The following is a 22,866-nucleotide window of genomic DNA, read 5'->3' on the forward strand; positions in this document are numbered from 1 at the left end:
TGTATCCCGGAAGTCCAACATAAGCTCCAAACCCCACTTAAAGCAATAGGCCCTTCCCAGAACCTCTCTCCTGAATCCATTTCTCTCGTCACCCTATGACATGTCTCACACCCATCTTCTACATGCTCCCCAAAATTCACAAACAACCAACATCCCCAACCAATCACCCAAAATCTAACCTACCATGTCAAAGAAACGAACCACTTCCTTCACTAACTCTTCATTATCCCCAAGCCTTTACTTCCTGAACCCCTCATCACTGCTGACACTCCAGAATCACTGCTGACACTCCAGATCAAGCTAACAAACAGATTTCCGATGCCCTTATCCCCACACTCCCCAGACACTGCCAATCCTCCTACTGCCCTCAAGAACAAGCTACCACGGGGCACTCCCTTTGTCACCCAGTACTATCCCAGACTGGAACAACTTAACCACACACTCTGTTGGTCTTTGATTATCTATCATCATGCCCTGGAATGAGAAACGTCCTACTCAAAATCATCCCACCCCTCCGAAAGTGATGTTCCGTCACCACCCTACCTCCACAATATCCTAATCCATCACTATGCCACTCCCAATCTCAGCACATTGCCACTGGGATCATATCCCTGTGGAAGACCCGCATGCAAGAACTGCCCAATCCACCCACCCACTCCAGTCCTGTCACAAGCTTATCCTACCCCACCCGAGGTCAGGCCGTCTGCAAAAGCAGCCACATCTTACACCAGCTCTGCTGCAGTCACAATGCAGGTTCTTATATTTTTATATTGGTATTTAGTTTTTTATACTGGTATGACTACCAAGCAGCTGTCCACCAGGGTGTATGCCCACTGCCAAATTGTGGTCAAGACAAAGTGGATCACCCTGTGGTACAACATGCTGCTGAACATAACAAGTTTGCTTTTAATAGCTGCTTTCCAATCAAGGCAATCTGGATCCTTTCCACCTCCACTAGCTTTTCTGAACTGCAAAGGTGTGAATTATCCTTACAACACATTCTCTGCTCCTGAAATCATCCTGGCTTCAACTGATGATGACCCACTGTCCTCACAACCAACACCAAACCATTCCCTGCCCCCCCCCCCCCCCATATTATGAGCTGCTCCCTGTTCACGCCCCTTCACCCTCATTGTGCGCCATTCTCTGTTAACACACCCACAGACTTTTCCCAGCTCCTCACGCTTTTTCCACTCCCAGTTCACCCCCACCAATCCCACCCTATCCACCTCCCGAAACTACCTGTGGCAGTCTTGTTCTTCCACTGTCTATTCCCTGTACACTCCGCCAGAAGGTACTCTACTCTTTCTCCCCACCCATATTGTGTTGCCCTCCCCCTGCGCAGTCCGATTCCCAATTGCTGCTTTCATTCAATGCTAGAGTTGTAGACTGGCCAGAGATAGCAGTCATGTGTGCATGAGGTGTGCCTGCTTGTGTGTGTGTGTGTGTGTGTGTGTGTGTGTGTGTCCTTTCTTTTCTGAAGAAGGCTTTGGTCAAAAGCCTGGATGACTACCATGAAATGAATGAGCTGAACATTATTTCCTCTTGTGTTACAGAACGGCAGCTCTCTGGACACTTAAATGCAAGAAAATGTTCATAGCAAACAGAAACAAACAACAATAGATTTTTGGTGAACTTCTGGAGCCAGTCACATCATTTAAGTATTTTGCATGTAATACAACATGGCAATAAGAAAGGCAGCAAAGATGCCAATGAGTAGAAGCAAGGGAATATCTAAATGATACAGTATTGCTTCAGTATTTGGAATCCTCATCAAGTAGGCATGACAGCAGGCACTGAAAGAATTACAAGTACACAACTAAGATCGAATAGATAGTTATATACCATACAGAAGGTTAACATAAATACCAAGGAAATAAAAATAGAAATTGTCAGAAAAAAGTTAAAGCTGTTCTTGAGAAACCCTGATTTATACATCTGATATTCCAGGTGCAACAATTCAGTTGGCTCCATCCTATCTCATACATATGAAACTGCAACAGCTCCCATAATCTGATTTATTAATCTCTCAATCATACCTAGTTTAATGACTATGAAGTGACATCTTCATGTGGAAAATGGATGAACCTTAAATTGTGATTGGATTTCCTTGATGGTAAATAATAGATGTCACCTATCTGACTGCTCAAAAGTGACGTATAAAAAAAATACACCCACCAGCCATAAAATGACAAGAGCATGAGGCAAGATGTGTTGTGCTGATGTCCTGGACATTTCACCCGGGGTGTCCTCACTCCACCTTGCTGGGTTTTGTCGTACCTCATGCCCTCTGTAATTATATGGATGACAAGTGCATTTTTTTTGTATGCTAATTTCAAGCAGGAAGATAGGCAGTCTATTATTTACCCTCATGGAGATCTAATTACAATTCAGGTTCACCTGTTTTTCACCTGCAGATGTCATGATGGTCAGTGAACTAGTTGCGATTGTGAGATTAGTAAAACCATTTCTGGCAGTTGTTGCATTTTTTTTTATTAGTTGAAATACATTAATACAACTGTGGTTGTCCCACATACCACGTTTTTTGTAACCAGGAAGTTACCTATCTGAAATATTTAATTGAAGAAAATCAGCCGCTGTGCTGACTAAATCAGAAACCGTAACAGCTGATTTCTCGACACTCTATAGTAGGCACCTAAAAAGCTCAGATTTTGTGATAAAGAGAATGTAGATGTGAATTCTGACACAAAATGTGGTTACCTAATAACTGCTATTACATAGCAAATTGTATCTAGATGAACTATTTTACTGGATATAGTTTGAAACTGATGTATTTTCCGCATGTCAATATGTATTTTTGGCTGAAGGCCTGTTGAGCATCATCTGGTGAAGCTCATTGTTAGTGCAACACCATGTCTGCGAAATAGAAAGTGAATGAACGTTAAGTATGTACTGGCATGATTGCAGCCTTGTTGATTGTCAATGGCTTAATGGTCTCAATACACACAGTATAACTCAACGCAGGACTCAGCCATGGGGTCTATTATCTTACAAGAAAGAAGGTATGTTTGCTGGCAAGCTAAAGGTCGAAGTTAGAACTACCACTATGTTCACATGCAACACAACTTCTGAAAGACAAAACTCGAATTTAAGAAACCGTTTCTTGCTGCCATGTTTATACAGGGTGACACAGAGAAACAGGAACATTTCCACAATCCAATAAAACTAGAAGTGATGAAGGAAAGAAATTGCATTCATAGTAATTGAAACCTTACAACTTAGCCATTTATGAAGCATTGATGGCATTTATAATTTTTAAAAATTACATCTTTTACATGGTGTGGCCCTGTATGAATATATTCGTGAAATCTGCTGTTGAGATTCCTAATAGACCGCTGCAACATCTCAGTTGGGATATTGTGAATCACATCCCAAATTCTCTGCTTTCACTCATCCAGGGTTCTTGGTCGAGTCATGTAGACTTTGCTCTTGAGGTAGATAAAGGTGGCGATCTAGTGACCAGGGAACGTTACCGAATCGTGAGATCATACAGTTGTCATCCAATTCTTCGACATATGCCACAGATTGCTGTGCAGTTTGCGATGTCACTTGGTCCTGCTGAAACCATGCTTCTTGAACGTTTGGAAAGTTGTTCAATGCAGGTGTAACAAAAGTTTGTAATGTCTCCACGTAACGATTGTCATTGACAGTTATTGAGTTTCCCTGTTCATTTGTGAAAAAATACAGTCCAATAACCCCATGTAATGAAACACCACATCACACTGCCACTTTACTAGCTGTGAAGGGCGCTCATTAATGTCATTAGGATGTGTGTTTGCCTCAGTAACGGTAATTCCGTTTATTCAATAACCTGTGAGATGAAAATGAGCCCTCATCTGACATCCACAACTTGTTTAGAAATTCATAGTCATTGTTTATTTTTGTTATCATTTGTTGACAGAATCCTAATCGTAACCAGTAATTGTTGTCTTTCAATTGTTGCACCATCTGTAGTTTGTATGGAAGAAATTTTATATCAAGATGATGAATTCTGTGGGCACACTCCTAGAACATTCCAACCACTGCTGCTTGCTTACAAATTTAACGCCATGGACTCCGTAAGAAAGACTTGCATACAACATCAATGTTCGCCGGGGAACACACACTTCTTGGTCGTCCTATTGGTTTCTTCTTCATGGCAAATCCAGTCTCTTCAAAGATATTAATTCAACATTTTATCGCGTGTTTTGATGGAACGGCATCATGACGGAACAGCACCACCCTGAATTATAAAAGTGTCGAAACTCCCTCTGCATCAACATTTTATAAAACATTTTTATGGGCAACGCATACTGTTGTCCGTTCCACTGATCCATAATTACTGAAAAGGTGGACTGTTTACTCACTGTCACGAATCCGCAGTGCTGCCACCTGCCCATGGCTGCCACTACCCATTTCAACATTCCTGTTACTCTGTGTCGCCCTGTATGTTAAGGGCTGAAGCAGTTTTGGTACAATGGTAAAAGAGTGCATGTGGAAATATTGAAAGGCTGACATGACAAGAAGCCACAGTTTCTTCACATTAGTATGAAATGTATATTTAAGTTTATAGGCCACAATTTTATTAGCATACACAGGTAGACAAATAAATATAACTAGTCTTTAAATTATAGTTGACTGACCGTACAGTCCAATTAATCTTTTTAATTTACTGCAAAAATCTTGCTAACCCATTTGCAATAATAAAATGTTAGACATAAGAAAAAAGGGTAATTCAGTATATTAACAGTAAATGTGCTTACCATCGTTGACTGCAAATGCCGTGTAGTGACCAGAGCCAGCACTGAAATGAAAACACATTATGTAGGTGAAAAATTCTATTTACAATTAGCAGAAACTCTAAAACAAATCTTCAACAGCAGAAATCTCAGAGATTATTACATAAACAGTCAGAAGTATCTGTAAAATTCAGCTCCTGTTATTACTCTATCTATGTAAAAATAGCTGCAACTTATTAGTAGTCACCCTCATCTTTTTCTAAATTACAACACACAATAACTTTCATTTATGCTGGCTCTATTCCTTTATTTAATTTATTTTGCTAACTGGTTTATGTTATTCTGTCTTTACTTCCATATTCTCTTTCCTTATATGTGTTAGACACACATTCACACTCCAAATATTTGTAGTATTTCACACGTAAGAGCAGTTCTATAACACTGCCCTCAGCTCTTCACAAGTTAACAAGAAACACACACCGTAGGACGGTTTGCAAGTTTTCACTCTCTCTAAAAAAAGGTTATAGAAGTAAGAAATGTCAAGCATTTTCCTATAAGTTTTTCCCTGCAATATACTGAACATTCCCCATTGTGTACACATTTTGAACTGTACCAAATATTGAGATTCACTGTCACATGTCATTTCAGAACTGAAGATGCCAGTACCCAGTATTTTCAGGTACAGGGTGATTATAATTACAGTTAAATTTTCAAAACGCTGGTCAGAATGAAAACACCTGCCATGTGTACAACCCACTGATGTTGGTATAAACATGCCGGGTATGCGACTTTACTTCCTTTCACGTCTTCGACCTTCGCCATGACTATCTCAATGCAGGACTGCACTCTGCTTGTAAAGCTGTATTACAAGAATGATGACTGTGCACGTATCGCTCTGCTGAAGTTCCGGGCACTGAAGGGTTTGAAAAAAGGCTTTCGTCCAATGACTGCTGTGGGTCTGAAGAAAATGATTCCGAAATTCAAAAACATGGGTTCTTTTGGTGTGCAACCTGGTAGGTGGAGGAAATGAATTGATTCGACGTCAGTGGAAGCACTGGCCACAGCAAAGTAGGAGGAGACAAGAGGTTGTGTGCAAACGTGTAGTACATGATGAATTGCCTGGACATTAGACATACCTGTGAACATGGTGTGTAAAACCCTACGAAACATCCTTCTTTGCTATCCATTCGGAATTACCCACGTGCACAAGTTGCTTTCTGCTGACCTGCCAGCAAGAGAGACCTTTGCTTTAGAATTTCTTGCTCGCATGGAAGTGGACAATAACTGGCCGTGGAAGATTTTGTGGACAGACAAAGACCTCTTCTATCTGACAGGATATGACAATACACAGAATTGTCGAATATGGGCAACGGAAAATCCAAAAGCAAAGCAACCAGTACCACTTAATCCTGAAAAGGTCCCTGTGTGGAGCAGGTTTATGGCATAATTTATCATAGGGCGATATTTTTTCATGCTTCCGGTCCTGTTACCTGTATCGTCACTGGTAAACACTATGAGTGTCTTTTGCAAAGCCACGTCATTCCAGCTCTCCAAAAGTGTGGACAGTATCATTTTAATGCAGGATGGCGCACCTCGGCACATTGTACATCCAGTAAAGCAGCTGCTGAAGCAGCCTTTTGGAAACGCTTGAATTATCACCCGCCACTTCCCTATAGTCTCGCCGTCCTGATTACCTGATCTTGATCCGTGTGACTTCTGGCTGTGGGCCTATCTGAAAGATGTAGTGTTCAGTGTTCTGATTGCAAACTCGCTGCATTTAAGGCACGCACTGCGCAACACATTCTGAACGTGACCCCGGAACACTTCGATTAGTTGTGGAGCATACTGTTTCTCAATTTCAAGTTGTTGCAAAAAATGGTGGACAGCATATTGAACATGTTCTGTGCCAGTCACACGGAAATTAATAATCCGCTCCGATTTTGACTGATGCTTTTTATGCGGTTTTTGGTCCCAGGACAATTAAAAGCCAATGAGTGATGTTTTTTATGCTGTTTTTGGTCTCAGAACAATTAAAAACCGATTTTCCCATCTGATGTGATATGACTTTGCCATGGTGGATGGACTTATGTAACTAACAGTATCACACCAGTACATCCATGCACACAAGAGTGGTACAGTTTGGTTAATGTCAATTGTACACCTTAGGCGTTGTAGGATTCATCATCTGTAGTTGATCGCTATTAAATTATGATGCTTACAGCGCAATCTATTTCTACATTTTGCAATTTTATTTTTCTTCTGCCATACATTTTCCCCCTTATCCAATAATATTCTGTTGCAATATGACATCATTCTGACCAGTGGTGTTATTTCTACAGTGGTTTGAAAGTTTAACTTCAATTATAATCACCCTGTACATCAGAACACTCATTTGCAGTTGTTCTGCATATACATTAATTGAAGCTGGCTGATCACTTAATTATCTGTCTCAAGATCTACTATTCAGCAGATTTTTTTTCCTTTCATGCTGTTACAGTGACCACTGAAGATCTAAATCCAATCCAACTGATCTAAATATAGAAAATATCTAAATATATCTAATACAGTAGCCAGATACTTTATGTATCCCATGTAAAATTTCAACTGTGGGAGAGAGATCTAAAAACAAAGATTACAATTACCGAAAGTGTTAACCCTTTCTCTTAGTATTATTAATGCAGGATGTTATAATCCGCAAGCAATACCTCTTTCCTCTTTGATGAAGAACACGTATGTTTCTGAAAACTAGGTTTAGTATTTCTTCAGGGTGTATAAGCGGACAAAGAAAAAAAATTTCCGGGTTTTTCCCGGTTAAAAATACACCTTCTCCAGGGTGAAACACTTTTTCCGAGTTAAGCAGTTCCCTCAGAACTGCAAAACTTATGAATCCTTTGAATGGTTGTGGTTTTATAGATGGGTGTAGAATTTCCCGCCACTTTAGAAAATGAAACTTGGGGAAAAAGACGTTTTGGAAATATCTTTGTTGTGCAGCAACATGTACGCTGCTTGTTTTCGTATTACAAAAGTATACATTGGAATTCCACTACACTGCATGTTACTTCCCAAATCATTGAAATCGAGATTGCGATACACTTTTGTAAGCTAATCATAGCTCATGTCATGTGATCTCGCCAGGCGATGACAGTGAATATTCAGAGCATAGGACACATGATGTAGTCAGCTAACAGCAACATCACTGGAAAGTAGCACGAACATACAAACAGGGAAAGTTAATGGTTTAAATTAATGTATATAGTGTTGCTACAAGAAAAGCAAAGCTTTCACATATAAAATTGGTCTCCAAGCTTAATAAGCTGCAAGACAAGCTAAGCTTTCGCATATAACGTTGATCTTTTTTGTACCTGTTATACTTTAAGATATATCACACAAATGTGGTAGTAAAATTTTTAATGACGACACAAATGTTTAATTGTCAGGGTTCGAAATTCTCCTATGTGGTTCGTCATTAAAGAGTTGATTTTTAAACGAGAGTCAAACGCCCTTTGATTTAAGAAATTCATGGTACATTCTCGCACATAGTTCAACTTACGTAAAAGGATATTTACTTTGCAAGTAACGCTTTTCAAACCACCATTCAGAATATTTTCCCGCGACCTGTTAGAAATAGGTTCTTTTCAGCAGTTGCCAGAGAGCATAGATAACAGGCGACACCGCTTTTGCGCAGCTACCATGACATAGCAGGCCTGTATGTACGTACGTGTAAAACATTGAAAGATCATACATTATGTCATAAAAGAAACAAGATGTAAGAGGATACTGCAAGAGCATCAGAACTTAGTGAACCATACTAAAATGTGCCATTTAAAATGCATATTTGAAGTGCATATTCGTATGTCCAGATTTTCAATGAAGTAGACCTCGACCCAATATCAAGCTTTTCAGTGTGGTTTTCAGAATGTAAATTTTTGGAGCATCAATTCTGTATGATATCATGTTTGGTTCTTTATTGTGGCACAATGCCATACGTGCTACAAGATGCAAAATGTGCACTTGAAATGCAGCAAACAGTTTAAACTAGCCAGTACTGTGGAATTAAACATTTCATTTCAAATACACTGACTGCCTCTGCAGAAAAGGTTAATAAAGTCAAATTTCTTTAGCAAACAGACAAAAATAACTTCACTGTTCTGCAAGGCGATTAATGCTTGACTGTCAGAAAGGTGGAAATAAAATAAAATCTGAAACTAATAACATACTTTAGCCCTCCATAATTATGTGAACGTTTTTTAATTCACTTGGTAGCTCCCGGCCACAGATATCTGTTTCGTTTTCATTTGACGTGAGAGTAAACGAAGGGGAAACGGCAAAATCACTAAATGTGAACACGGGTCACGTGGAGACTACCCACTACAACTCGGACTGCTCTGCGCATCAGCCCCGGATCTACGATATTTGCGAAGCAGGTCAATACTAAAAAAAAATTGAATTTTCAAAAATATGTTCATCTTGTAGCTCACATCTCTCTGAAAAGTCTGAAACATAAAATGTGTGTTCGAGGAATTGTAAGACATGTAATTTGGTCTTAAGGGTGCCAAAGTGCAGCAGTGCCACGCCTCTTCACACAGCATTCTTCTATAGTACGTCACTGTATTTCGCTCTTTGGAACTGAAACGTGTACTTTTTGTAATGGATGCCATCAAACCTACACAGGACAGTGGAAATTGAAATATCCTGTGGTGCCTCTCCTGCTCCTAGTCAGCACGTTTGACAGCCTGCCCCCCCCCCCCCCCCCCCTTAACACAATTAATAACCAACGGGATTATTTGTAATCGGGAGAACAAGAACTCTTAAGAAAATTTGCAGTCTTTATTGTCTATTAGCTAATAACTTGCTGTTTTGTTTGACATAAAATAAATATAGGATACATAAAACCAATAACGACAAGAGGCAAGCAAGAAAGTACACATTTCTTCAACCTTAGCTCCTAGCATTTTTTTTCTTTCTCTAATGTTGCTACAATTTTACATGACGTGCTTTCCTTTCTGCAAAAAACAATCATCAAAGTTCGTCAAACGTTTTGCCACATGAAAAATTGAAATGTCGTTATGTTGTTCTGATCTTCAGTCCTGAGACTGGTTTGATGCAGCTCTCCATGCTACTCTATCCTGTGCAAGCTTCTTCATCTCCCAGTACTTATTGCAACCTACATCTTTCTGAATCTGCTTAGCGTATTCATCTCTTGCGTCTCCCTCTACAATTTTTACCCTCCACGCTGCCCTCCAATGCTAAATTTGGGATCCCCTGATGCCTCAGAACATGTCCTACCAACCGGTCCCTTCTTCTTGTCAAGTTGTGCCACAAATTCCTCTTCTCCCCAATTCTATTCAATAACTCCTCATTAGTTATGTGATATTATCTAATCTTCAGCATTCTTCGGTAGCACCACATTTCAAAAGCTTCTATTCTCTTCTTGTCCAAACTATTTATTGTCCATGTTTCACTTCCATACATGGCTATACTCTATACAAATACTTTCAGAAACGACTTAATGACACTTCAATCTATACTCGATGTCAACAAATTTCTTTTCTTCAGAAAAGCTTTCCTTGCCATTGCGTCTACATTTTATATCCTCTCTACTTTGACCAGCGTCAGTTATTTTGCTCCCCAAATAGAGAAACTCATTTACTACTTTAAGTGTCTCATTTCCTAATCTAATTCCCTCAGCATCTCCCGACTTAATTTGAAATGTTATATAATACTGAAAAAGCTGTTAATACAAATAATACCCAAGACTGGTGTGGTTTCTCGATCTGATTACATCTATTTTGTCACTGTCAGCTAGATAAAACAAACTAGGCTTTTCTAATATTGCAGCAATTTTGTAACACACACCAAATAAACGAGAGCGTTTTGGCACAAATGGTCATTTTTATAACACGACAAAATATAATTCACGAAGTACCAATATCAGATGCCTAAAAGGTCTACTACAAGCAAAAAGCTTTATGTTAAGAAATAGTTTCACATTTCATTCATACGCACTAGTTTCTCAAGCACGAGATCGAAAAGTAGTATTAGAAAATTTTTATATAAATTTTGAATCATCTTATTCTTTCGTAATTTGTGTTGATGTTCCTGTTTCTTCTCCTTCCTCCTCTAACAATCTTGTCATCAATAATTCTCTAGCTATTCCTGCCATTGTCAAAATTTGTTTGCCGATTAACTCACAAACCCTGACAGAATCACAGGTTTAGTCACCTCGCGATTATTCTCCGGTTAGGTGTTGTTACATATTCATACAACATGTTTTGTTACTTCCAGAATAGAACTTAAGTGGCTGCTAGCGGGGAACTGTACAACAGGTCCTTACTAGTGTAGCGATCTGGCCAAAAATTTTCTGTCAATATTTCACTTTCTTCGATACACCCAGAAGATAATAAATAATCATTCTTACCTGTTATTCCTGTTAGTCGAGCATTTCCACTCTGGTAGTCTGAATCTGTGGACTTCGCTAGTAATTATAACAACGCTGAACATTTGCTAACCCAAATCAGACAAGCGATGGCGTTGACCCGTTGGCTTTACTCCGCTTAGCTCGTATAACCCCGTCCCCTTTTGTCTGTGGAAAGTTTATTTCTAAATGCGACGAGGATTCTCCTGACAGAGACATCACATAGACTATGCACGCATTCAATAATCAACTTAAAATGTGTTCAGGAACCTACAGGGTTGCATTTCAAAATCATATGAATAATAGGTAGACCAACGTGTATTGGATGCTACAATGTGAAATCAGACAAGCGATTGGTGTTGACCCGTTGGATTTACTCCGCTTAGCTCGTATAACCCCGTCCCCTTTTGTCTGTGGAAAGTTTATTTTTAAATGCGACGTGGATTCTCCTGACAGAGACATCACGTAGACTATGCACGCATTCAATAATCAACTTATGAGTCATTCAGAAATCAACTTAAAATATGTTCAGGAACCTACAGAGTTGCATTTCAAAATCATATGAATAATAGGTAGACCAACATGTATTGGATGCTACAATGTGAAACAAGGTTCTTTCCCCTCAAGAACATGAATTTGGCGCCTCCTTTTCCCAGTAGCATCTAGCTGCTTGCTGCGACTGCTTGCACAGCCAACAGCCACATTCCTGTAGCCAGAAGCGGGAGAATCTACTACTCAAACGCGACTCAACCGTGTACGCGCAAGAGCCCGCTCGTAACTGTTAAAACAAATCTAATGTAAACAGTCGTAAAAGTGACGCTCATCGGAGGCAATTCATTGGTATGAAGCATAGTCTTCCTAAAGCCTTTGACACATTTTGCTGTTTGCAGAAGCTTGCACGAGCACTGCGTATCGTCGTCGTGTATGGCGCATTTCCTTTGCAATTTGAGTTATTTTCGTTTTTTTCTCTTGTTTATGTTTTATTGTTGAAGTATTATTCTGCAGTAATATCCTTTGGTAGAGTGTTGGTTCTTACCAGTGAAAATTACAAAAATTTAATTGAAAAATAAAACAATAAAAAATTTCCGGAACTCTGAAATTCCCGCGTTTTTCCCGGTTTTCTCCCGGATGAAAAGATTCCCAGGTTTTTCCCAGATCTTCCGGTTGTCTCGGATTGTATACAACCTGTTCTTACTTTTAAGTGTTTCTACTGGTAGGTACAGTTATCTCGCTAATGAATTTCTCTTCTTTGCGGAGAAAACCTAAATTACCATACAGTAATTTTACCCCTTAAATGTTAAGTACTGGTAGGCCTAAACATTATAAAAACGTGTCAAATGCACTTTCAATGTACGCCATTATTCTGATGGATGTTGTGCCTAATGATATGGAACAAAACAGGACGCAACAGTTGTCTTCCCTGTCTCGAGTCAGACAGCCATCTCACTTGAAAACATTTAGTCTAACATAAAAAAATAAGGAAATCGGTTGTGCAATGAGGGCTATATAACAAGTTCTTAACTATGAAAAATTGTGTGTGGTGTTTTTTTCACTAGTATAGTCACATAAAGAATTTATGTATAGTGCTATGCCATAGTAAAGTGTACAAATACTCATCCTTCAAAAGACGCCAGCAAGGATTCTATGCCATCTCACAAGTAATGAATTATGCAAAGGGGTAGTCAAGAGTAACAAATTATGTATACTGCCACCACTTGTATGGTGCAACAAGCACACTGCTTTGTGCCCCAAAGGAACTTGTACGGAAAAGTTGTGTGAACATCATTACTTTCTCAAAGATGCACAGGAAAAAAAGTGTGGAGGTGTCAATGAATTCAATGGCACTTAAGATTATGTAAACAAACTTCAAAAATATTCCAATATCTCTTTGACAAAACATAAGTGATAATAGAACGAATTTGAACAAGAAAATGAAGTGCCAAACATTCTGATTATGTTCAGGCCTATCAGTAGAGACGTACAGCAGAACTGTCTAATTAGGAGACCATATGTCAATCAGATGTTTGTAATTTTTTATATTTATAGCACACCGGCCTGTGACTCTGTAGAACAACTGTTGCTTGCCATGTGGGTATCCTTTTATCTGCTTCCCAGCCAATGCAAATTTTTATACAAGGTGTATGCTCTACAAGCATTTTCACAATGCATTAAAATACATAAGCAAGCAGAAAATAGTAATAAAAAATAAATAACACAATTAAAAAAAATCAATATCATCAGAGATGGGTAATCGCTGGTCTGAGTTTACTATGGGTCGTTAGAATACTTATGTCATTTAAATATAAAATTCCATCAAATATATACTAACATGTATCTTAAGTGTCATATTTATGAAAATTGCTTGTGAGTTAAGAGGGAACACAATAAAAATGCAGTATTTGTTCAGTGTGCTCAATGCCACAAAATTTTTGTTTCATGTGATTTTATGTCGCTCATCATTGGACCACATGATACCACATCTGTGCTACAAAACATCAATGCAGTCCAAATAAACAGCAATTGATCTTTTGTTTTTTTTCCTAATTTTTTAGGATAGTTTGACTATTTAAACACACTTCATTAACAGTCTTTTATAAAAGATTGGTAATCAGGAATGGGTATGTGCAATGAAACCTGAAATTTTGCGTACAATATGTAACTAGAAATAAGATGACATGCATTTTTCATAGATGATGACAACTAGGTGTTAATTAGCATATATTTGATGAATTGGATCATGTAGGTATTTTAACTGAATGAGGGAAAAGCGGGGGAGGGGGGGGGGGGGGGGCAAAACAAGACTTGAAACAGCAAGCACCAGTGTCAAGTGATATCTGTGGTTGTTTTTAATATATCTTGCATTTCACAGCAATGTTTAAAAATCCCCACTGGCAGGAACTGAAGCCAGGCCATTCCAGGAACAATCAAGTATTCTACCAAAAAGTCGCAAGGCCCTTCAACTACTTGTCTTAGCTTTAGTGAAATAAAGACAATTTAAAAACTTTAAAGTCGATTTTTTAGAGTTGCATGAAACTGCTTTGAATAACTAAATCAATGTTATGAAAAGGGAAGTTGCTACTCACCATACAGTGGAGATGCTGAGTTGCAGATAGGCGCAACAAAAAGACTGTCCCAAATAAAAATTTTGGCCACTAAGGCCTTGTCAACACAGCTGCAGTCTCAGGCAACTGAAACCACACATGGTCCTGCGTGCGAGTTGCGTTTGCATTTGCATTTGTGCACGCACGTGTGTGTGTGTGTGTGTGTGTGTGTGTGTGTGTGTGTGTGTATTTTTGACAAAGGCCTTAATGGCCGAAAGCTTTATTTGCGACAGTCTTGTTGTGCCTATCTCCGACTCAGCACCTCCGCTACATTGTAAGTAGTGACTTTCCTTTTCATAACAGTGTTACATTCCATCCTGAATTTTCCAATGCTTTGGGTAACTAAAATGTAAATGTAAATGTCGTGTGACTAGTCTCCCATCGGGTAGACCGTTCGCCGGGGGCAAGTCTTTCTATTTGACGCCTCTTCGACAACTTGCGTGTCAATGTAGATGAAATGATGATTATTAGGACAACACAACACCCAGTCCCTGAGCGGAGAAAAATCTCCGACCCAGCTGGAAATCAAACCTAGGCCCTTAGGTTTGGCATTCCGTTGCACTGAGCACACAGCTACCCGGGGCGGACTTTGGGTAACTTAATTCTGAACATCACGTACTGCAAATACAAAAAGTTACAGACATCCTTTTTCCATGTGGTCCAGTAAGAAACATCTGGCAGGTTCAAATTTCCATCTACACCTTAAGATTTAGCAGTACAGTAGTTCCTACCAATTTAATACTTTATTGGGGGAAAAAAATTTTTTTAATGTCCTGGTCCCTGAAATGGGACTATTTCATAGCACTAAATACATAACTTAAGCTAAAAAATATTAATATGGCGGCTGTTCATTTCAGCCACTAATACGAAAGCATTTAGCTCAAATTAGTCCCATTTCGTAAACACACTGCAAAAATCTTATGCGAGTTTCTATGTATTTCATAATTAGTAATGCTCCAACATGTGAAATTCTATGTTATGATTCAAAGAACATGTCCCATACCTTGTTCATGTCCTATGTGAGCATCGCTTATGCCAATATTACACATTAAAAGATCTGTTTGTCAAATCTAGAACGACACTCCAACTGCTGACAGTAAAGCTGTTATGAATCGCAAGGTTGGTTTGAGCAACACACTGCTTTACTAAACTTGGTCCTATTGGAGGTGCTATGCTGTTCTCTTCTTTAAACAGAATTACCTAGTGAATCTGGGGCCTACAATTTAACAGGGACTCCAAACCACAGTGCAACTCTACATTTTTTCCTATTAACAATCATTGTCAGAGGTGAAAAAAGTGATAGGTGAGAGAAAATTCGTTCAGCCACTCCTGCTGGAAAAAAAGGCAAACAAATGTTAGCCAAAGAACCCAAGACAGAGGCCAACAGGGAATATAGCCACAGCCTATTTAAGATACTGCAAACTACTGCAGTTCACAAGCAAAGATTTTACGTAGTTAGTGTATAAACTCTTTTTTTCACGTTATATAGGTGTCAACAAATGTGCGTACAATAACTTGAACAAAATTGTGCATATTTGTAACACCAGGAGAGATTGGGACTGCCATTTGGCTAAGTGTTTCTCTCAAGTTGTAGATAATAGCCCCATTAGTGGGGATCAAACTGTATAACAAAATTGGCTTATTATTTATGGGGAGCTACTTTGAGGTACGATTTAACTAAGTCCTTTCAGATAAGTATGTTATTTTATCAGTTTTTCCATATCAGAATAAATAATTCATACCTAATTTATGATTGCTATTCCATGGAGTGTCCACTAGTTTTTTGTGACAAATTAAACATATGGCCATAATCCAAAACACCTCATGTTAGTATTGTGTTCTCTAAGGACAAACCAAACATACAACATAGGCAGCAACCATAGCAGAAAGGGTCACCCTACATCTATACTCTGCGGACCACCATAAAGCGTATAGTAGACAGTACGTCCCATTGTACCAATGATTAAGAGTTTCTTTCCATTCCATTCATGTATGGAGCACTGGAAGAATAAATGACTGAATGCCTCTATGCATGCTACAATTATTCAAATGTTATCCTCACAATCCCTTTGTGAGTGAGATGTAAGGGATTGTAGTATATTCCTAGAGTTGTCATTTAATACCAGTTCTTGAAACTTTGTTAGTAGACTTTCTTGGGATAGTTTATGTCTAAATAGATAACGAAGTAGCTAGGACTCAAAAATCAACCTTTGTTATGGACTAAAATATAATGCGGATTTGTGTCACCGGAAGTTGTCGTATGAAGTGATTAAGCATCGATCTTGAGAGCTGAGTGAAACTGAGTTTCACGATTTTCTTATGTATGCTCACGAACTCCTGTATACTTTTATAACAGAGTAACAGACTGATCTATTATGACTCCCATTTTATGACATCTTCCATCCAGGAAGATGTGAGATCCTCCTTACTCGTCTTTGCATAGACCACAGCCATATAACGCATGGCTTCATGCTCTGGCAAGAAGACCCTCCAATGTTTTGTGCTTGTGGTGTAGAGGTCACAGTGCACCACATTTTACTAGAATGTTTTATTTTCAGACTGAATGGCAGCAGCTGAACTGCCGAAAAATTTGCCTTGCATTTTAAATGACAACTGAATGTGGTATGGCTTTCAAGGCTTTGGGAATTGTCCTCACTGCTTCCTAAAACTTTAGGGCAATGTTTTAAATGTGGTATCTGGGTAGCTTGCTCATCCATGCCGTTTTTGTAACTGATCAGCCAACCAGATACTCCTGTGAATCTACCTTAGCTTTCCTCTCGTCTTACATAGATTTAGTTAACAGTTTTAAAACATCTGAACACCATCTTCCATGATGTGAGAAAGTGTGACTGTGGGTGATCATGGGAGAGATTGCGTGGGGGTGGGTTGGGGGGGGGGGGGGGGAGATATTTTATCTCAGATTGCATTTCACCTCTTTCCTCACATTTTCTCCATTTTAACTACATGTTTTTCTACTAATTGCGCAAGCATGCGCGCGTTTGTTGATAACCCCATCATCGTGGGCGCGCGCGCCCACACACACACAGGCTGATACTCGGTAGGTGAAATAAGGTTTGGGCCGAAAATTTGCGAAGTTTTCAGTTTTGTCTATATGAATTTTGACAACTTTTACTCCTTAAATTTTACTTCCACCAGCATTTTTCAATACTATATTTACACAGAAGAAAATAATGGTTGAATGTTTCATAATACTATCTTACTGGCATGTTTGTTCCTCAACAACAGTACAACTGCTACGAATTTTAACATCACACCGCAACACTGACTACATACTTTACTATAATATTACACTTTCCATATCATTACTGTTATATGCTGTTTGCAATGGGCATATGAAATATAATAATGGCCCAAAACCTTCTGCATACTACGTACTACTGAAGATTCAGAATGTTAATTTTGAGTAAATAGATACCTCAAAGCTGATCGAAGTAATTTCAGATAATTAGGTTCCACCAACAGAGACATCCAATGTGCCAATGACGAATCTGCACGAGACGAAATTTACGAGAGCTGCACCGTGCACAGGTAGGAGGAAATCTGACGACACGACTCGCCAAGGAAGGTCCGACTTACACTCGTTAATTCCGGGTGGAAATGGTGACCAGTTGTACTGTACGTCACATATACCACCCTCTACGGACTCGTTGCTAAGCTGAGTAATAACAGCATCAGTTTAGAAGTGAGGGGGTCTTGCAACATGGCGTGTTCTTGTTTATATTTACTGTATTTCTTAGCTTTGGTAGTATCAGTTGATAACAGCGCTAAAAATGGATCGAGCCATGATTTTCTTGATGCACAAGCAATCCATCACTTGAAAACTGGGTTTACTTTGTATGGAAAGATGTATGGATGTTTTGCTACGTGCCCATGACTGGTGCTGCCTTCTGTTGTCAATTCATACAATTATTGCCATAGGAACATTAGCAAACGTAACAGCTGTTGTCACCAATGATTGAGCCGGTACATGATAGCACTAACGTAATTTCACGCATTTACTTATTCGGTTTCGGTTTCCTAGTGTGCTGTAATTCTGCTGCAATGTCACTTTCGTCATGTAATTTATTGACTGAGCAAGAAATTTAGGATGCTCAAGAGAAAGAAATTGCTCAGTAACTCACCTCACGCCATTTTCTTGAAGAATAATTATACAATGCCACAATTTTAAAATATGCGATCTATTGAATAACTAAAGTAAATATGAAAACTAAATCTATACTCCCAGTCTTTTATCAGTATGTATTACTCTTGAAGATATACCACTTACATATGTACCAGTGAAACTTTAAATAAAGGCTTAACTGGCCGTTTTATACGTCTGCCATGCTTCTAAGTGGTCAGTTTTCATAGTGTTAAAAAGATCTTCAACATGAAGTTCCAAACAACTCACTACAATAACAAATAATTCACACAGAAAATCTGTACACCGAATCTACAACCAAGTAAGAATGGAACATTACATAGCATGTAACAGAAACAAAGTAGAGAATTATATGAAACATTAAAGAACAGTATGATTGATCACTATATAGTACTGTTAGAAATAGGTCGTACTTTGTCAATATGTGACAGAAAGAGAGAGGAAGGAAGATGTGAGCACAGAAGACAGAAGAAAATAGGAGAGTTTGCTCAACAGTCGGGTATATGCTGAAGTAAGGAATTACTTTTGTAGCTTTAAAACTCTTGTTGTGTGTGTCATGTTCCCATCTACAAAGACACTTAAAGATTCATACTTCCATCTTCTGCAAAATCATTATTCCAATGTTTCCCTTACTTCTTCCTTTTTTATCACCCTTTAAGATCCTAAACATGAATATTTGTCATTAGCCGATTAAGAAAATTGTCAAATCTGTTTCGTATTTCCTGTTTGAAAAGTTCATAGTTCTCATACAAATCCAATATATAATTCTACGTCATGAAAGATAACCCAAAAAAATTACTACCGAGGATGTTTCGTTGTAATACTCACCCAGATCCATGATGGACAATAACAGCAGCCAAATCATATAAGTTGCTACCACTTCCTGATCTACGGGTATCGTGCAGATTGCTCAGCACATACTGTGACATATCTAACGCAGTAACAGGAAATGATATATTTGTATCTATTTTCGTTCTGAAAAAGTTATGCCATCTGAATCTCTTCAAATGAAGACACAACACCTGCAAAGGAAAACATATATGCACTTTTTGTAAAATCAAACTGTAACTCATTTTAATGTAAACTTATTTTTTCAGTAAGATAAACCAACAGCAAAGACAAATGAAGAAATTGCTCCTACACTCACATTCGGTAGCCGATGAATCCAGAAGCGTTTTGTTGACCGTTGTTTGCTCTTGCAAGTGCTACAGTAATACAGCTCAGTTTCAGCTAGTTCTTCAACTTCTATAAAACTTGTTAAACAATCTGAAATAGAAACAACCTTTTCAATATTAGAATCGTAAAAACAGAAAACAAAATTTTCGTTAAGATGATTGTTAACCTTTCATCCACTTAACAAAGCATGTAGAGACCTTAGCAAGTCTTGCAAATGATTGCTTACATCTCGTTTCATTTATTTAATGTGTGGATTTACCATTTATGTGATATATATTAACAACAAGTGTAATGCAGCACACATTTCGTTATGTGGATGTTGAAGATTATTACTCTGGAGTGTGGAACTATTGTGGCTGGAACTTAGTGAGGAGGGACCTAGGGACCTGTTTTAATAATGACATTCTAGAACTGACACTCAGTGAGTACTAAGTGTCACACAAAGGTATTGCGGCATGGCACGCTCCTTTTTACCACCCTGCCAGTGTCCAGCAATATTCATTTGTCTAGCCTAAAGCTGTAGTATAAAATACTAGAGCACTACTGTCTATTGCAGGTCGCAACATACATAGAATTGTCCGGTAAAGGGGATGTGGCTAGCTACTGAAATAAAAGTTTTAACTTGGCAATGTAAATTTACAGGTGTATTTTTACGATAAAGATCACAGTTAATACTGCCAAGTCCGTACTAAGTGGCAACACAATGTAAAGTTCACATGCACACCACAATCACACACGTAGCCAGTTTATGGTATTTATACCTGTTACTGAAGTTAATGGAGTTCACCGGCTCGTTTAGTTATGAAAATGCTCTCTCAAATGTTGTGCATTCTGCTCTACACGTATTACCTGTTCCAGTCTTTGATCACACAACACGCCACGCGGTTTTAATTAACAGTCAAAAGCAATAATTTTGATATTCCGTCCGAAATTCCACACAACTTCCACTATGCTGTTCACTTAAATACACTTTGTACTACTTCACAAACTCATAATTAGCATTTTTCGCGATTTTACAGTACTTTCATCGGAGCTGCTTTCAATGAGATGTTACTAGTTCGAACCCTCAGCCCCGACCCCCCCTAGATCACACCAAAGGCTTTGTTCCCAGCATAGATTGGCGCGGGCCTGCATTTTTCTGGCTGGCTGATATCACAAACAGCAAATCAGGTTGCAGTATTATCCCGCACTAACCCGTACTTCAATGACCAATCTTAGTAAAACATTTCTTTCTATGGCAATTGCTAAATAAATAAATTTAGAAAAGTATCAAATATAAAATTACTCCTTCTGAAATTACCGATTAATGTGTGTTCTACTCATGATTTATTAGTACCATAAACTGACTGCACATTTAATTATAGTAAATCCCCTGTATAGTTTAACTGGTACTTCTTGAACAAACAAAACAATTTTCATTTACTTCTGTTCTTCTTCACTCATACAACACACACATTGTTAATTACCACACATATAAAACAATTATAATTATGCAAATGCATTAAATATTAATCAAACATTGTTTTGACTACGACTGCTAGCACTGTCCTTCAACTGCTGACCTCTGCCGCCAACTACTACAACTACGTGCAGCTGTGTAACTCAGGTCCATGTCAGCTGGTGACATCTGTCGATGACTCATGCCTATAACGATATCGTCTTAACAAGTGACAGGAGCGATGCGAAGGCTCTACTCCTCAGTTTGTCTTCCGAAAGAGATCAATCACAATAAGAAAATTGATTTTCTGCACTTTTTCTAAGGCACACAGCAACCACAATGTTTCAGTGTATTTAGCATCCTTCATAATTTGTCTTCACAATTACAGATAAAATAACGCATTATGTAAACAGATACAAGCTACCTCCACCGAAAAATCTTGTTGTGGAGTTGTAACAATGCGCAGAATGTTGAAATGAATACCATAGTTTCTTGTATCCCAGCCGAGTTCATTGAAAGGCATGGACATTGATAAAAGCCACTACACAGTTCTGCTATAATTTGCGAGCACAGCTGTCACCACTGCAGTGCTGTCTAGAGCTGTCCTACCAGACTATCAGCACTGCCCTTTAAAGCCAGCAGCACAGCACTCAGTCAGTCAGTTGTGATTTCACAGTACTCTAGTACTGATCTTGCTAATCGCTGTGTCTGGTTCTGGATTCACTATGTCTTAAATTTCAATCTTGGTTTACTCATTGGACTCCACTGTGTCACATGGTTATTTGTCCTTCTCTGTTGCTGTCTTTCAGTTTACTTTTAGCAAATTGCTGGTGATGCCCTCAGCCAGCCAACTAGTCCCTGCAGATTCCCAAGTCGTTCCTGGTCTTGACAGATTCTGGTCACTACAGCTGGCAACAAAATAAAAGGACAGCAGTGTCCCTTGAGTACCAAACTTGTGTAACTTGTGGAGCAGCTCCTACTGCAGAAGCATCTGCAACAAGAACAGCATCAGCAGCTGCAGCAACTGCATTTCTCCTTCTCCACCAGGAAACTCAGCTTTTGAAGGATCAACTGCAGGTTCCATAGAATGGTGGTTGCCCCTCAGGCAGAGCCACCCACCTGTGTTTCCATCAATTAACGACACCTATAAGTATTACGACATGTATTTGCAACAACAGAAACAGCACTTTGCCATTTTTCAGAGTCCAGATGGTGCTCTCCAATGGTTGCTTGCTCTACCTCCTGGGCTTCCCAAGAGAAGTTTTTCTCATTAAGGAAGCTGGCTCAACTGCTGCACCAATTTTTGTGGATATATGTTCCTTGCTTTCAAATTATTGTTTACAATGATTTCATGTGGTCACTTCGTGCCTCGAATTTCGCAAGGACTGAGTTGTCATTTTGATTTCACTTGTGTAAACCTGGCTTGCACAACTTCATATGTTATTTCTTTTACTCATGATGCAGTGGTCCAAACGGCTCCTGATCTTGAAGTATCCACAGAAGCTTTCAAACTGAAAAACCATTCCTTGGACGATTTTTTGAAAATTGCGTACTCTTCTGAGATAATACAGGCAATAAATTAACAAGTCCTGACACAAACCCACATAGGAACAGTCTAGTTGTCGCCTCAGGCGCAGAACACCCTTAAGTCCTTTTCCCGATGGCAGCATCACAATTCATCAATTCCAGACCTGACAATAGCCTCTGAACAGCCAGTCACACCCTGTCAGCATAAGCAGTAGGACAGATTGTTAGATGCACCCCACATGTTGTGGGGAAGATGGACATTTCTGCTCAGTCTGTCCAAAACAATTGGGACAGTCTGATCCTGTTCC

At 38.9% G+C, this 22,866-nt stretch overlaps 1 protein-coding gene across 1 annotated transcript in view; it reads right to left on the reverse strand.

The window, feature by feature from the left end:
• The window catches only part of LOC126281628 (ubiquitin carboxyl-terminal hydrolase 3-like), a 94,251-nt gene that overhangs the window by 22,509 nt on the left and 48,876 nt on the right, over positions 1 to 22,866 (reverse strand). The window contains exons 8-10 of the mRNA XM_049980752.1: positions 19,565 to 19,683; positions 19,246 to 19,439; positions 4,764 to 4,804 (exon numbers count right to left, since the gene is read on the reverse strand). Of these exons, the coding sequence (XP_049836709.1) occupies positions 4,764 to 4,804; positions 19,246 to 19,439; positions 19,565 to 19,683 (354 nt within the window). The remainder of the gene's footprint in view (positions 1 to 4,763; positions 4,805 to 19,245; positions 19,440 to 19,564; positions 19,684 to 22,866) is intronic.

The sequence above is a fragment of the Schistocerca gregaria genome, chromosome 7 (genome assembly GCF_023897955.1).
Source record: "Schistocerca gregaria isolate iqSchGreg1 chromosome 7, iqSchGreg1.2, whole genome shotgun sequence".
In the NCBI taxonomy this organism is placed as follows: Eukaryota; Metazoa; Arthropoda; class Insecta; order Orthoptera; family Acrididae; genus Schistocerca; species Schistocerca gregaria.